Source organism: Chelonia mydas, chromosome 9 (assembly GCF_015237465.2).
Source record: "Chelonia mydas isolate rCheMyd1 chromosome 9, rCheMyd1.pri.v2, whole genome shotgun sequence".
In the NCBI taxonomy this organism is placed as follows: Eukaryota; Metazoa; Chordata; order Testudines; family Cheloniidae; genus Chelonia; species Chelonia mydas.
In genome coordinates this window covers 73809920-73826887 of record NC_057855.1, presented here as the reverse complement: position 1 = coordinate 73826887, position 16968 = coordinate 73809920, and the positions used below count along the sequence as shown (strand labels likewise).

At 42.8% G+C, this 16968-nt stretch overlaps 1 protein-coding gene and 1 long non-coding RNA gene across 9 annotated transcripts in view; one reads left to right on the top strand and one right to left on the bottom strand.

The window, feature by feature from the left end:
- Positions 1 to 11770, bottom strand: part of LOC119567118 — a 155656-nt gene extending 143886 nt beyond the window's left edge. The window contains exon 1 of one of the 8 annotated variants that reach the window (XR_005226894.2): positions 11515 to 11770. This is a non-coding gene — a long non-coding RNA (uncharacterized LOC119567118). Of the gene's footprint in view, positions 1 to 8742; positions 8848 to 9127; positions 9235 to 9434; positions 9531 to 11487 lie in introns of those variants that run through there. The other 7 variants (XR_006283801.1, XR_005226893.2, XR_005226891.2 and 4 more) reach the window with 7 other exon arrangements.
- Positions 11771 to 13140: 1370 nt separating this feature from the next.
- Positions 13141 to 16437, top strand: POU3F4 (POU class 3 homeobox 4). Its single transcript, XM_007059445.3, has one exon. It carries the CDS (start codon positions 13241 to 13243, stop codon positions 14324 to 14326), a length of 1086 nt encoding a protein of 361 aa, XP_007059507.1. The 5' UTR covers positions 13141 to 13240; the 3' UTR covers positions 14327 to 16437.
- The last annotated feature ends 531 nt before the right edge of the window (positions 16438 to 16968 follow it).

Here is a 16968-nt window from a genome sequence, read left to right as displayed (position 1 = left end):
CAAAAGAGTATTATGCTCAGAATAAATGCTTTCAAAAATCAATTCTAGACTGACAAATAAGTTAACGAGTTATGACTTTGTAATTGCACAGTAAACACTCCTTTAGGAAACAATGGATATGTTTTATGTTTCAATAATAATTTGAAATAGTACAGCATATAAAATGGTACAACATGGCAATAGTTAGGGAAGTTTGTGTATAATTGCAAAAAGGGTTAAATATAGGACTTATTCAGTTTCTTTTGGATGCTATAATATTAAAATGTATTAACAAAAGAATATATGCAGTACACAACACACCCTTACTATAGCAATCACTTGCAATTTCACTTAGCGTGGTTAAGTTGATAATATTCTAATCATATAACCAATTTCCTATCTGACCACTTTGCATTCTTAAAACTGGCAGTTTAATGTCAAGGTATACAATGGCCAAGAAAGAAGAGGTGAGAAATGTAGTTATTTGAACATAAAAAGAAATTCCAAACTAATTGAAAAATTGAACGGAAGAATGACAAGTTAGACTTTTTACTCTATATTCCTGAGGATGAAATGCATATTTTATGACAAAAGATTAGAGTGCTTTGTAACATTATTTTTCATTCTTAGTGGTGTCAACAGTGTACTCTAACCCCAGAGCCTTCAGATAAGTCATAGTTTGATTGATCATATAAATGCATTATCCAGTCATTACATTCAGTTTTACTTTTGTAAAAAAAACTCCATAGTGATATTCCACATGGAGCTAAACTTTATTTTATTTGTAGCCCACCATATCTCAGTTCTGGGAAATCCATAAATTCATTTGTCAAAGGCAAAAATATGTACACAAAATTCTCTCTAAATCTTTTGAAAGGTTTTGCTCAAACCCTTGACATAGCGTTTTACTCTAAACAACTTTCTAGGCAACCTTGCGATTCTCCATCTATGAAAATACACTGTTTCCCCTCCATGAAACTAGAACTGAGAGAAAGGAAATTATTAAGCATTCTAGTGGGTTTTTTCCAACAAAAACTAAGATAGAGGTCAATGAATAAGTGTGTGCAGGCTGGAACTTAAATCCTCTGGGGTGACTGTAGGCTAATTAATAATTAATGCCAGAGACATGGTGTTTGAAATGCAGATGTGATAACTGGAGGCCTGGCAAAGCTGTTCAGAGGAAGCAGATTTGGATGCTGTAGGGAATAGGCCCTCCCTTGCCGGCTGGCTCTGAAAGCAGACCTGGGTGCAAAGCAGGGCCTATGGTTTACATTATATTCCCCTCAGCTGTTAATTACCTGAACCTACTTTGAAGTTCTTCTCTTTTTATCCTCTGCATGAAAAGAGATTGGTTCAGCAGAGGGATTTGAAAAAATGATCAAATACATTGGGGGGGGGAGGGAGAGAACTTCAGATATAAAAAAGATAAGGAAGAAAAACACACAGTGAAACATACAAGAACATATGAGGAAGTGCATGAGTGTGGTTCAATATTTTAAGCAACTTACGCTGCTCTAAGTTATTGTAATGCAACTGGTATTAAGTTAATCAAGACTAGATGTTTTTCTACAAGATCTTCTCTAGGAATTATTTTGGGGAAGTTCTGTGGTCTGTGTTATACAGGAGGCCAGACTAGAGGGTCACAATGGTCCCTTCTGGCCTTGGAATCTATGAATCTCTGCACTTTTTATGAATAGATTTGTTAAAAAGAATTCCACACTGTATGTGTATAGTTTACAGTAATTATTTGATGAGAGTACCATGGGTAATTTTCTATGCTGTTTTTAATTTAATAAAGTCATTTAAACCTCCTTGTGTTTGGGGCTATTTAATGAGGTGTGCAACATTAATAGAATCACCAATGAGGTATTACTACAAAAATTAAGGTTTTGTGAAAATCATTGATTCTGGTGGAAGAGATAGATAAGGACGTACTTCATGTCTATGTGGGAACTGCAGATAAATGTAAAATTGTCAAAACCAACTGGAAGGGGGTTTAATGACAGATGACTAATAGTTTAATGCTATAAAGGGCAGTCAGGTTTGGTTTTAGGACTACAGGTAATTTCTGATTTGTTTAAACTAAGTAACAATGAGTTATCCTGAGTTTGGACACCAGCATACCCCAAAGGAGTGTGGCCCCCCCACGTGAGAAGTTGTTTTCTTTTTCACTTTTACCATACATTTACTCTTGCTACTTGAGGTCAAGTGTTTCCCTGAGTCCCATCAGCTACACACACACACAAGCAGTGTTCGTTTCTGGCGCATATGGAGCATTCATGAAATATCTAATTTCCAAAAGGGATTGGTATCTCTGTGTCTTTCTGACAGTGTAATGGAACTGATCCTCCCATCAAAGGAAAATATGTACCTACATTGAAATCGACACCTCTAGCTGCGGAGTCATGTGAATAAGTGACATCAATTGCACACAGGCAGCAGTCAGGTGATAATCATGCAGCTCAGAAGCGCTGTGTGTCGCTTCAAGCCACCTCTCCTGGTTGATTGTTTTTATTGTGGTGGGGCTTGGGAGGAAGGGGGTTCGAGTCACATTTTGAACTCCCGCTCCCAAGTCTGATCCGGATGGTGTCAGGCCACCATGGGAACTCGGCTATAATCCGCACCCTGAAGTCAAAGCCAGTAGTGCGAAAAGAATGACTAGTGCACAGGCCACTAGAGAAGCGAGACTGGGCGGGGGGGAATCAGTTCTGCTGCTCTGGGAAAATCTCAAGCCTGGGAGACATCCATAGGCTGGAATAGGCGCCTCTTGGGGGTGAGGAGGCTTTTCCTTTCATGGGAAAGCTCCCCCTCCCCCCCGCCCCGTAAGATCACTGACACTTGCACTATGATCTATTTTAAAACAAAAAATACAAAGAAGTAACATTGAGGTTGTGACACAGGAGCAAGACAACGCAATGGTGAGACTCTGCTCTCGGAGTTTCACCGGTGTAAATTCGGAGCAACTCCATGGACTCCAGCGGAGCCAGTCCGGAGTTAGACCGGTGTAAAGAGTAAAATATGGCTCCCTTTGTTCCTGGTACTGGGGGACACCGTATGGTGGGGTGTATCCCTGTGATACCTAGGCACAATCAAAGAAAGTATCAGTGTTAACTTTGAAGAACCTGCGCTTGTTAGTCTGTTGAGTCAATCAGCGTGTTGATTTCCTTTGTTTTTCATGGGCATTTTAAAGGGAAAGAAATCCCAGAAATGAAAGTCAAACTGACACAGAGTCAAAGATGACAGACTCTCGGCACTTAAACCAGTTAAATAATGCTACTGGAACTATCACCCAGTAATAGGCTATGGTGCGAAGAGACCATTTTTAAAACGTAGCTGGTAAGAACCCTTAGGAAACCGTGCCTATGCACAGAAGCCATTTTCCGAAATGTAACAAGTTGGCTCTTAAATGTGGGGTGCAAAGTACTAAAAGATCATCCCATAACGGGGGTCGATCCCTTCCCAAATGTCCTTTATGAATGAAGCTATTTCAGAAGGGCCCCGTAGTAGTGACATGGGGGGGGGGGGTGGGGTTTGGTAACGCTCGGGACTTGAAAGTGGACAAAGCCATTTATTTTTATGAAAAGCTACAGTGGGCGGGCAGTTGAGCTGAGTTTTACCAAAGCTTTAGCCGGCAGAAAATTTGCATGACTCAGTTATAACCCCCTAACAAGGGGTTAATGATGGATGGAGTCCTCCGGTCTTAATATTGCTTGGCAAGCAGGTACCACAAAGCCGGAGCAATATTCTTCTGGAAAGATGATGTGGGAGGGGAAAACATCCCCCCCACCATTTTTTTTAAGCAAAGACACATTGTTCCCCTGCCTCCCACCCCCCGCAACCTCTCCAGATAGTGGAGAAGATGAGGGGCTGTAAAAAGGAGACTAGTTACTTGGTATCTCTTTACACACTGCACCGCCTAACGTACACGGCCCCTTAAGAAAGAAAGAAAAAATAAAATTAAAAAAACCGTTGAAAAAGTTTTCAATACAGTGTGATGAAGCCATCTTGCATGAACTCGGGGGTTGACGGTATTTAAAAATTCATTTGAAAAGGTCTGTCTTGAAGGCACAGATATTTTATATGTAAGCCTACCACCTGGGGATCTTTACCCAGCTTCTCCTCATACTAATTTGGAAAGACGATGTACCCCACTGTCAAGTCAGCCTCGCTGGAAATCAAGTATTTTGTTACTCTTTACACTTCTCAAGGCTAAACTTTCATTGCGATAGTCTAGAAACAAACAACTGTACAGGAGCATACACCTGCATAATTCTCCGGCTCCTTTGTGACAATAATTTGCAGTGTTGCTGGATTCCCTAGTTCTAGGGGTATGTTGTTTACCTACAGCTAAATAAAGCCGAATACGAAGTTGAGTCTTTCTTGGTAAAGGATCTTAGCCGATATGTGGTTTTCTGTTGGTGCTGCGTGGGGCATGTGGTAAGCAAGACAGCGCAAGGCGCAGGCAGACTTGGGTGCCCTTTGCCTGAAAAGGGAAGAGCATTGCATTGAACGAGGATTTTAATGAAATCATAACATTAAACAGTTTTATATTAAATCGGGCTAATTTTCTAGGTGAAGGCTGTGAAGTGAATGTGAGGAAGCATTAAAAGGGAATTGAATTTGCATTCCTTATGCTAGAGGCACATGTTTACATGACCTTTAAAACAGAATTAAAGCTGTATCATCAGCAGCTGTAGGCAATTCACATTACTAAGGCAATCAAATAGAAGGCTAAACTAACTATAAAACATAAATTAAACTGATAGAGAATCATCCTAATTCACTAGGTTTACTTGCAATTTACTTACCCACTACTAGTAATTTCTAAACAGTTTGCAAAGGGAGCAATCCGAAATACTTGAACGTTGATCTTTAAATGTAGTGTCCAAGTGTAGGAGCAGGCTAGAAACTATGGATTTAGAAGCGCTTTCTCCTCTGTGACAACCTGGTAAGGCACAGGTTTGTATGGAATTTCACACCGCTTCCTGGGGACGTTTGCAAAACTTATAAATAATGACCTGCAAAAGTAATCCTAAAAAAACCTGACACCAACAGACTGGTACCTCACCTAATGCGGACAGCAGAGATGATGCTGGTTACCTATTCGAATAACTCTTAGATGAATACGGGATCTGATTTGCAGATGAATATCTAAGGCCTATAAAACTGTTCCTGGAGTTTCTCCATCTATAAATCCCAAACTTTATTAGATTGTCTCCAAACCTCCAAGTGAGCCTCCTTCTCGCTAAGATTTTTTTAATATACGCAGTTTATTTTCTAAAATATGAAATAATTCAGTGTGCAATAAGGGTCAGACAGCTTTGTCCCCCTCTCGCTCCCCCCACCGCCAGCGACATTCTTTAAAATGTCTGAAGCCCAATAAAAACAAAATCGATAACGCCAGTAATTTCATTAAAAGTTTGCCGAGTGCATTTTCTGTTCTTCCCGGTTTTCATTCCCAGGCACAGAAAAGACTAACCGCCTTACAGCCCCAAATTCGCGCTGAGGTTACTTGAAGGGGCGGGGGGAGGGGGCATTCCTGAAAGGGTCCCACGGAACTGGGTTTTTCTTCTTCATATTTTTGGGGGGCAGGAGAGAGAAACAGTTGGTACCAATTGTTTCCAATGTGCCAGTGGGTTCGATCCAATTAGCAAATAAGCTGGACTATGTTTCATAGGGGGTAATCATTCCTTGAGAGAAAGGCCTCTGAAGATCCAGTTCCCACCTATGATGCTGACAAAGGGTCTTATCTCCAGTGTGTATTCACCTACTTACATTCTTCTTTTCCATTCAGGGATTTAGACATTTTTATTTTTAACATAAGGAACAATAACACTTACAAACCTGTAACCTCAGCAGGCAAGAGATTGAATTTTTCCACCTCATATCTAGTCATCCTTCTGCATTTTTATTTGCCCTTTGGCTTATAACTTATTATTCAAACTGCTTTGCATTTGCTCGGATGAATTTGTTTCCAAATGATTATTAAATCTAACTTTCCCTTTCTAAGTGTATTATAGAGAATTGTAGAAATGCACTTGGCCTACATGTTATATCCTATATACACGTATATTCACCCCATATGTGCACACGCTGATCGATTAGCTAGATGAAGAGATAGTGAAAAGCAAGACTAGAGAAATCAATATGCCCATCTCTCTATCCCCTATGTATAGGAGCCTTCTATATATCTCAGCTCTCTGATTCTCATTTTAAAGGGGAGAGCAATGAAATCTTGATTGGATTTAATCGGAATTCAGTGGCAAATAAAAATCCAGAGGCTGTAACAGAAACTGGAAATCTGGAAGGAAAAGTCTCTCTCCAGTTGGCTGAAGTCTTGCTAGATTTGCATTTCAGGGCATCATCTTGCGCGATTAAAATCGCAAACAAGTTCTGTTTGCAGCGGCGCGGGGTTTTTATTGGGGGCCTTTGTTGCTCAAGGAAAGAAAATTGCTCCTTTCATGAAGATTAGGTGGGTTAAACTCAAAGGCTGGACACTGCTGCCCTTGACAGCACCAGGATTAACTCGTTCGTGGCCGCAGGCTCCCTGGGAAATGCGGGCGCGTTACGCCGAGGGCTTCCCCGGTTCCCAGCAGCGTTCGCGGGAGGCGGCTGCTGCCCTTCCCCGCCCGGCTGCACGGAGAGGGGCAGCGCTGGGCCACTGGGGCCGGAGGAGCGGCGGCTCTCGGGGCAGCGGGACGGCGAGGAGCCCTCCACAGAAAGGCGGCTCTCTGTCCGGGAGGCAGCAGCGTGCCGGGGAAACGGGGACCCGCCCCGGCCGCTCCCGCAGGCTGGGCTGGTGCAAGGAAGCGCAGCCAGCGCCTGGCTTGTGCTACTGCAGCGAGGCGCTGCAGGCACCAGGCGCGACCCTGAGCAAGTGACCCCCGGCCCCTCCCCCCACCATCGACACTGCCCTTCGCCCAGTAGTTGCACCAGAAGCCTAGAAGTTTCATCCTTCTTTTACTCCCACGCACTGCTCGCCAGCTCGCCCCTTGTGGGGTTTGCGAAGGACCCCGTTATAAACCGGAATCCAACTAAGGAATGAGCCCCAATTACCCGAGCCCCCTTCCTACACAACAGGTTGTGAGCGCCTGGCCCTCCGGAAACAGACACAGCTCGCCGTGGACTTCCCTGCTACGCTCTTATTTGTCCCTTGTATGAAATCTTTGTTTGGGTTCTGCAGCCTCCTGTCTCTCCACCGATTCATTGCAATGGGTCTTGCTACAGGCAGGTTTATGCTGCTCCCTGCACACCCCAAACACGTGAACGGACAGCCACTGACTCGAGCAACAAACAAGGTTGCTACAAAACATGCAGCTGCGTAGGACAGGTCTAAAACATTCAGCTGCATAGGAAATGTCTAAGATGACCAAGCAATGTCTCACCCCTCTACACTTGTTTTAAAAATACACATCTTGTGGATGCAGTTTAGATAAAAATACCTTTTAGGTACTGAATATGGTCTGAAGGTTCAATTCTCATATCGGGATTGATTGCGCCAATGTACATGGAACAGTGAATAAACTTCCTGTTGGACCATAAACATTTCCTCTTCCAGAAAAAAAAATCAACTGGACAATAAATACATATTATCCTCAGAATGACGAAGTACTTCCAAAGGGTAAGAGACACAGAGGTCTCTGGATCATCAGAACCACTGAATCATGCGCACGCGGAGTGATAAAGCTGGAGAAATGCACAGTCAAAAAAAAAATCAAACTGACATTATTCGGCGAGCTAATAAACACCAATACAGGTATTTGTCATCCGAGGAAGAGAGCTATTTGTCTTCGATGTCCCATTAGTCAACAACAGAGGTTAAATAGTGTACCATTTAGTGCATTTTCAGATCCAATCCATTTTGTTGTAAGCATTCCTGAACAGAAATCGGTACATAAAGGAATCGAATTTTAATTATTTTTAAAATATGCACAGCGCGGCTTTTGATTTTGAGACTGAATTAGTTTCTGTTTCCTTAAGTGTATATGGTAATTATTGCCTACACATTTACACTGCTAAGAAAAGATCGATCCTCATGACTTGCATAGGTTTGGAAGGTGTGTGAACACACGTTAAAAAAAACCTCAGAATCTGAGTGAAGTATGAAATCATCAGAGAGAGAGAGAGAGAGAGAGAGAGAGAAAGATTCGAATTATCACAGTATAAGAAAAGTGCAAACGAAAAGGGGAAGGGGACTGCAATTGTGTGCAGCTCTGTGTGACCTTAAAAAATCTCTACGCGATTCTTTACGTGACCTTAAAAACGGGTGTTGAGTTAAATAACCGATTTACAGACGTCTGAGAAACTGATCCGCCCACTTCAAAATACTGCGTGCCGGAACCTCGCAAACATTTTAGGACTTCAGCCCGAAAAATCTGGGTCTTTTTTCCACCACCCGTATTTCTGGATTAAGAACAACAAACCCGACGTTCAAATGCTCTGATTTTAATAAAAGGCAAGGCAGGATCTATTGTCAAAATTTGCACTCGAGAGAGATTCTCCAGAATATTTTCTATCTAAATGGCAAATTAATCAAATGTTAACTACAATACCCGCTACAAATTAACTTAAAGCCAAAAATCACAGTGACCTTCACAGGACGTGATGGTGCACAAATGAACACGTTTTCTTTTTGCCGGCAAGTACATTTTTCAGACGTTAACAATGGACCTGTGAAAATAACAGGTGACTCGAGCAGAGCGGCGAGGAGTCTCATGAAACCGATTTGGAGAATGCAGCCGTTAGAATACAAATGTTATTTACCTTGTGCTTTTCTCTGCGAGTGAGTTGCTTTATTGTCCCTCCCCATCCTCTGTCCATAATGCAGAACCAACCCCCACCACAACAATGCTCCGTCAGTGCTGGGGCTATTACTGAAGGGCTCGTGTTCTTGGAGATTTGGGGCGGCGGGGGGGGGGGGGAGGGGAGGGTTGCATTAAAACTTACATTAGGAATATTTTAATTTGCAGTGTCTGTCCTTCGCCTGGCTGTGGTGCTGAGATCGCACTATGCTGTGCCTCCCTCCCAGCATAGCATTTACTCACGTTCGAGGACAGCCAACAGAGACCCCAAAAGGGAACTAATTGGGCTTGTGTCGGTATTGGCTAATTTCTGGTAATACTCTGTAAATTCTCCTTTTCCTCCTTACCTTCCCCCATGCAGGCAGGGTTTTTAGAACGCTAACTCGGGCGGTACAGTAGCCTGTTTTCCGCTATCCATCTGGTGAGCGGGGGTTCAACACGAGCCTCAGTGTACACAATTAAAAAACTTCACTCCTGCTTTAAGAAACAGTTAACTTGTCCCTCCCATGCCCCAGGCCCCGTTATGACTGATTCTGTCTTGAAATGTCAACTTGTTCCCACCAAGTCCAACCTAACTCGAACGGTCTCTAAAGTGAACTTGTGTTGAAGGTGAAGTTTTCAATGTAGGGGTCACGACACCGAGGCACAGCTTACCGCCTGGAGCTTCATGCTGTATTAAACACAGTCACAACGAACCCCCTCCTCGACCACTTTTCCCCCTGCAGTTGAATAATGGCAACATCTCTAAAATATAATCAAATCAAATCTTGCAAGGATGATAAACCCAGACTCAATACTCCTTGGATAGCTCCTGTCAGCGAATTATACTATATACGTGTGTCTATAGACATAGCTATAACACACACACACACATACACACACACGTTGTTTTACAGTAACAGCTTCTTAAAGGGAAACCTGTGTTTCCTGCCTTTAGCGAGCCATTCCTCTCCTCTAACAGAGGTGCCCACGACAAGCTTTATTGCAAGTGCCCACAAGAACAAGGAGTTGCAAATCCACTCGCCCTGCAGACTTTGATTTAACGCCTTGTTGGCTGGTACCGCCGTCAGTCCAATAACCACCAGAAGGAAAGTTTGAGCCGTGTACAGAGGTGACCTGAGAAACTCAACTGTCCTGCCTTTTACTTTGGAAAGTGTGTGGACTCGACACAATTACAGCTCCTCTACTTCAATGGTGGTTTCTCTCTATAGCGACTTCTAGCTTCCCAAAGACGGCAGGCTCCTTGAGCTATTGTTATTCATGGCAGAGATTTAGCAGAAAAAAATATATATTAAATCTAGTTATTTGTTGGGTAAACATGGATCTTTCGAGTGCAAAGGCATCTAGAGCCAAACAGCTGAAGAGCAGAGTCCAGACCCAGAAACTTTTATTACTTTAATGGGTCTCAGTCTATGAAAAATAAGTTACAAATTCTTGCAACAGTAGCTTTGCATGTACTTATTTTTCTCCCATGTCCAGACGGGGTCGTCTATTGAATAAGGCTCTTTTATTCTGCATGGGACAGGGGATTTGTGGCCATGGTCCCCCTTTTATTCCTCTCTCTATGGAAACCCAGATCATGGGGAGAAATATGCGAGGCTGAATAAAGAAAAGCAGCAGAAAGGACCGCTTGAGAGCGGCATCTGTTACACTTGGGAAGTTAGACTGACAGGAAAGAGCTAAAGAAACCCTCTCCAGCAGATTAGTTAGAACAGCAAGAAGATTTAACTATATGCAGATAAAAAGACTTTAAAATAAAGCATATTCTCCTATAGGCGAGATCAGACTCTACCAGGAGCTCACCTTTATGGCGCTGGCTTCTGGCTTGGTTACATTTTTAAAAATATTAAAATCTGATATTCAGGGTTTTATTTCCCCGTTAAAGGCTCTACTTCAATTAAACGGCTGATCTGAACATTCATTTTCAAGAACAGAGGGGACTGGAAAAAATATTTTAGACTCTAGAGTGCAAATTAATTTTAAATAATTTAGTTACATTTATAATATAGTAGTAGTTCCCCCCTCCCCGCCCACCCGGCATCAGGCAGCGGTAATATTTATGTTAAAAGTCTCGTCTGATCTATTTTCATATCTTTTCCATACATATGATCAACCGCAGTCTGACCGGCTGGAGTCTGACTAGGAATTTTGCCGTCAGAAATGTCGCTTTGAAACGGGCAAAGGGGCTATCGCTCTCTTTTGCAGAGACATTTCTCATCTTCTGACCTCTCAACTGACCCTTCACAACACGCTTTCCAACGACTTTCCAAGCGAGCCGCCTCCCCTGCACCTGAAAAGTTTCCCGAAGTTCGATTTTAGAGGCAGCCACCAACAACACTGCAACTCTCAAAGGGGGCAGGGACCCCACTTCGCTGCAAAAGTGGCCTCGAAATAAATAAATACAATACAATACACGTTGAGGTTAAAAGCGGCGAAAACCCTGAAAATGGAGCACCATCCATACAAGAATGGCATTGCCCTTTATGGAAAAGCACATTCCTAATTCGGTAGAAAACACAGAGGAAATGAGCATCTTTCTCCATAACTTATTTTTTAGAAATATCGAAATCTATTTCAAACAACTTACCACACGCATCTTTTTAGGAATTACATTCAAATTTACAAATATCAGATGTGCAGGTTTAGGCTTCAATGAGAAATTATTCTTAATTATTATTATTATAATGAGGAAACTGATGCTGCTTACCTATAAAGGAATCAGAGGAAAGCTCACCTTGTTTATATATAGAGATATATAGATACATATATTCATTTTCTTGAATTTTCTCCAGATCTGTCTTCTCAGAGAAACTAATGCCTTAATGACTTTCTGGTAGCTGCAAGCCTTCTTTTATTTCTGCTAAACATATGAAAATGTATGCAAATTTAAATCAAGCTTAACCTAGGAGCTCTTGCAATATATTTAATGGAATTTCAAACCAATAAGGGAACTCTGATGCAGTCTTCTGTAAGTGCAAATATAATTACGCAGCTAGGTTACCTCCAAAATTATGCAAGGAAAGGTCATTTTTTAACTTCAGAGATTTTCTAAGGTATTAGGTGTTTAATTTTCTCTGCTTGAGCACTACAACAAATCTGAAATACCCAGATTTGTCTAACGCTACTCCTTAGCAGACCATTTGAAAGAGGAAGCATGAAACACAATGTCTTCCCCCAACCTAACTTACAGATGATTTGAAATTGAACTTGAGAGAAAATTTAGCATTTCCCATTCTCTCTCACACACTCATTGTTTTGCCTGGTCACCAAAATATATTTCCCTTTTCTTACTTGCACCGAGCAACATAAAATTCATATACCTACGACAGTGTTTAGTGAAGATACACCTCATTAATTTCTTTTTCTATTTCAAACTTTGATGGAGAAGAGAAATCATTATAATTTATTTAAACAAATATTGGAAAGCACCTTTTTATTTTCTAAATGGGCAAAACGTATCCCAGTGAACTAAATTATCCGGAAAGAGGAAATATATTGTACATATTTTGGAGCCTTGCAGAAGTGTGTCGCCCAGAAGGAGTGCTTAGTGGCTGTGGGATTTAGAAGTTGTCGAACTGCTGATATGAAATGACATGTAATAGGCATAAAAGCAAGGACCCCAATTGACCAGAAGATCGGGGAGAATAACTGAATGCTATTAATAGCTTGTAAGATTTGTATTTAAATCAGGGAAGCGGTTGACTGTTGGTTAACAAACAAAATAAAAATTTAAATTCGTAATAAAGCTCTGCCCTCCAGGAAATATTCCCTTTAGCCCGTTTTAAATCCTATTTTAGGGCAGGGTATATTCATTAATTTTCCTGATTATAGGATATGGACCTTAAATGTAAAGATTGAGACGTGGTGGCTTTTAGGTGTCTGAGGGGGGGTTGTTTGGGTGTTTTGTTTGTTGGGGGATATAAATCTACAGTTTATCATCTCACAATTACCTTCATGTTGCATTTACAATGCTGGACCGATTGGGGAGTCCGTTTGAACTGTGCTAAGGATAGATTGTCAGTCTTCGGTGCCGGCATTTAACCTCTGGTTTTTGCCGTACCTGGAATTAATCACTACAAATTTAAACCATGCTCTGTCATCCCCCCTCCCCTCTCATAAGATCTTAAAAACAAATCTTGGCATGCAGTGAAGAAAGAGTTAAACAAATGAACCGTGGACAGCCAGCTAGCAGCAACCAATGGAGCCTAAAGATTGATTCACTTCCTGCTTCAGACTCACTTTAACTCCTGGGTTTCGCAAACCTAATTTGGACAGCGCGACCTGCCTCTTCACCCCTCATTGGTGCAGCCAAAGCTTCCCGACAGATGAAATGCTGTCATTGGCCAGCAGCGCTGCCAATAACTCAGTGGTTGCTGATTTGGCTCCCTTGCCTGGTAGATGTCAAAGGCTGAAGCTGCTCCCTTTGCCACATTATAACTAGTAGGGGACCTACACCAACCATGGCCACAGCTGCCTCTAATCCCTACAGCATTCTCAGTTCCAGCTCCTTAGTCCATGCAGACTCTGCGGGCATGCAGCAAGGGAGTCCTTTCAGAAACCCTCAAAAACTTCTCCAAAGTGACTACTTACAGGGAGTTCCTAGCAATGGGCATCCTCTCGGACACCACTGGGTGACCAGCCTCAGTGATGGGACTCCGTGGTCCTCCACGCTAGCGACGAGCCCCCTCGACCAGCAAGACGTGAAGCCAGGAAGAGAAGATCTCCAGCTTGGCGCAATCATCCATCACAGGTCGCCTCATGTGTCTCACCACTCGCCCCATACAAATCATCCCAACGCATGGGGAGCCAGTCCAGCTCATAACTCATCAATAACCTCCAGTGGACAGCCTATTAATGTCTACTCGCAACCTGGCTTCACAGTCAGTGGCATGTTGGACCATGGGGGTCTAACACCACCTCCAGCCTCAGCCACTACCCAAAGCTTGCACCCAGTGCTGAGGGACCCCGCAGATCATGGAGATATAGGCTCCCATCACTGCCAGGATCACTCTGACGAGGAGACGCCGACATCAGACGAGTTGGAACAGTTTGCAAAGCAGTTCAAACAAAGGAGAATCAAGTTGGGATTCACTCAAGCAGACGTTGGCTTAGCACTAGGGACTCTCTATGGCAATGTTTTCTCCCAGACTACTATCTGCAGGTTTGAGGCTCTGCAGCTCAGCTTTAAGAACATGTGCAAACTGAAACCGCTACTAAACAAGTGGCTAGAAGAGGCAGATTCATCTACCGGCAGCCCGACTAGTATTGACAAAATCGCAGCCCAAGGCAGGAAAAGAAAGAAGAGAACCTCGATAGAGGTGAGTGTCAAAGGGGTTTTGGAAACTCATTTTCTTAAATGTCCCAAACCTGCAGCCCAAGAGATCTCCTCCTTGGCAGACAGCCTGCAGTTAGAGAAAGAAGTGGTGCGTGTCTGGTTTTGTAACAGACGGCAAAAAGAGAAAAGAATGACTCCACCAGGGGATCAGCAGCAACATGAGGTTTATTCTCATAACGTGAAAACAGACACATCCTGCCACGATCTTTGACTATAGGGCTCGGCTCGCAGACAGGACTGGGAACAGCGCGGATTTTCTAAAGGGGGTTTTAACTTATGCTTAAAGAGGAAACAAAAACAAATACTCGAAGACTTAGAGCATGGGGCTTCCTGCTCTTCCGCCTGGGCAATATTTTCTCTCAAACCTTTTCGCTGATCAGTACATATTGTTTACTATCAAACAAGGTTTGTTTTCGGTCTCCACTAGGAAGAAAAAAAAAAAAAGACAGATGTGTGCCTATGAATAACCTTCCAGCGCCTTGGTTATATCAGCTGTATTTCAGGTGAATCTGTTTTACAATAGACTAGTTTTGCATTTTTAAAGACTTATATAGCGTTTTTAAATGTCTGAGGTGTTTTACTACAAACTGTACACAATATTTGTGGCATAATTTGTACCGAATTGATCAATCATTCCCCCCGCTCCATGTATTGGGCATATCACTGTTACTGTAGTGGGGAGAAGGGATAATTCCCTTCGCTCCCCTTCATTCCCCCAAATTTCATACTAGAGGAATGGGGTCCCCCTTCTGCACCCCAAAGGCAGGAAGTTGTGCCTCCTTTGACTGTAACACAGCTGACTGCCGCTTGCACGTTATGAAGAGTAACAGCCTGATTTGTTGTAGCTTTTCCTTCTATTCAAATAACTTCCTAAAACCACGAAATGGTCAGATTGCAATTCTGAAATAAACCCCCCGACTCCCTGTTCCCTCCTCCACGGAGGCGGGGGTGGGGGGGGGGGAAAGAAGAGAGATCTGAAATTAAGCATTGCAGATAAAATAAAGGATGTGTCCCTTCTTTTCTTTCTGAAGCTGTGTTGGGCTTCTGATCAGCGGCAGACTGCGAAGGTCTGTAGTAAAACACCTTAATAATTCTGCGCTTTGGCTTCAGAAATCAGTTTCTCTGTATTTTTGTTTCAATATTAAAGAGGGATCCTGAGGCGTCGAAATGAATTTCGGGGAAATGCCCGCTTTTGTTTCATGCTGAGCTTATTTTCGTCTCACGAGGAAATGCTAGATTTGTTGAAAAGCTTTTTATTAAAAAAACAAACAAACAAAAAAAGGCAAGTGAATAAAAATGCTAAAAAAGTGTAACCATTTTTCTGGCATATGAAGGAGCTGTGCTTTATCCTTCCCTTCTTCCCAGCCCTCAGTAGAGAGGTACTCTGTGTGTGTACACAGATATGTAGTATGTATATGTGTAAATATGTCTATACATACTATATATATGTGAGTGTATACAGATGTGTGTGTATATACAGCCATCTACACACACAAGGAAAATCACCTATTATAAACGCACACAATACACAAATATTGCTCCAAACACACTGTATAATGACTGTCTCCATAGAGGCGGGATACTCTGGGCTGGTTGTGTGCCGTGTGTGTGTATATATAGAATATAGTTATTTATACACTCCCGCACACAGCTCGCTATCTGGAGACCCCCCCCCCCCAATCCATACTACCTAAAGGCAAGGCCAACCCTGCCTCCCCCAGTTTTTGGCTGAGCTCTGGGAGGGGAGACATACCGGTAGCTAGGACGGAAGGCCCATGTTGACCCTGCTGCTTTGCATCCCTGAAGCTGCAGCTATATTAGCAAATTGCATTACTGCGCTCCCCAGATCTCTTCTCCCCCCCCCTTAAGATTTTCATTTTGACATTTATATTTTTCAAGTATTTTTCAGTACGCGCTAAAATCTCGACACTGAGGACCTGACTATTTCTGCCAACTTTATACCTGTACAGTTTTGTATATTAAACGTTTTTTGGAAGTTATTAATTTAAAGACAGATCATTTAGTTTATTCATTTAGTAACTGATGTATAATAAACGCTATTTTCATTAAAGGTTGCTTTTTTCAACTATTTTATTCAAAATTGCCTATTGCCGTTGCCCACGATTATTTATTTTCAATAAATTCCGCATTATGTTTAAAAAAAAAAAGGTTTCCAAAAGCCGAAATGGGTGTAAAAAAAATTATACACACACGATTCGCTGTCGTGTTTGATCGTCGACCAGTTTTAGTCCAGGGGTTTATATTGACGCAATATTTTATTGTTGTGAAAGGGGGAAAAAAAGGGGTTAAATAAACATTTTTACAAAAACAACGTTGCTTTATTTGCGTGGTGTATAAACGGGGACTTTTCGGACAAACCTCAGCTCCGGCCTTTGGCTCATTTTAGACCATATGTATTCTGACCCTTTCAGTCTTTTATCAGGGCCCCCAAAGCTTCTGGGAGGAGATCCACCGTGTTTCTCCCTGGTTTTGAACCCTCCCCGCGCCGGGCAATGGGCACAAATCGACCAGCAACTCCCCGAGCCCAGCTCAGCGGGTGTCTGGCCACCGCCGGTCTCCTGTCGGAAAGGTCTGCCCCGGCCTTTCGCGGTGCTCTCCCGCCCCAGGGGCGCTTGGCTCGCCGGAGGGCTGCTGCCTCGCGGGGCTTGGGTGGAGTTGATGTTGCAGTGTGGAGGGAGGCATTTGCTTACTCCTCCGAGACAGCGCGTTTCTGGGGTAGGGCTGGGGGGACATGCTGGGTGGCTTGAGGCATTTGGTTTGTGTTTTAAACACGAGGGCGCTGTTGTTTGGTCCTTCTCCTCGTCCTAGAGGTAGCGACAGGGATTTAGCTGG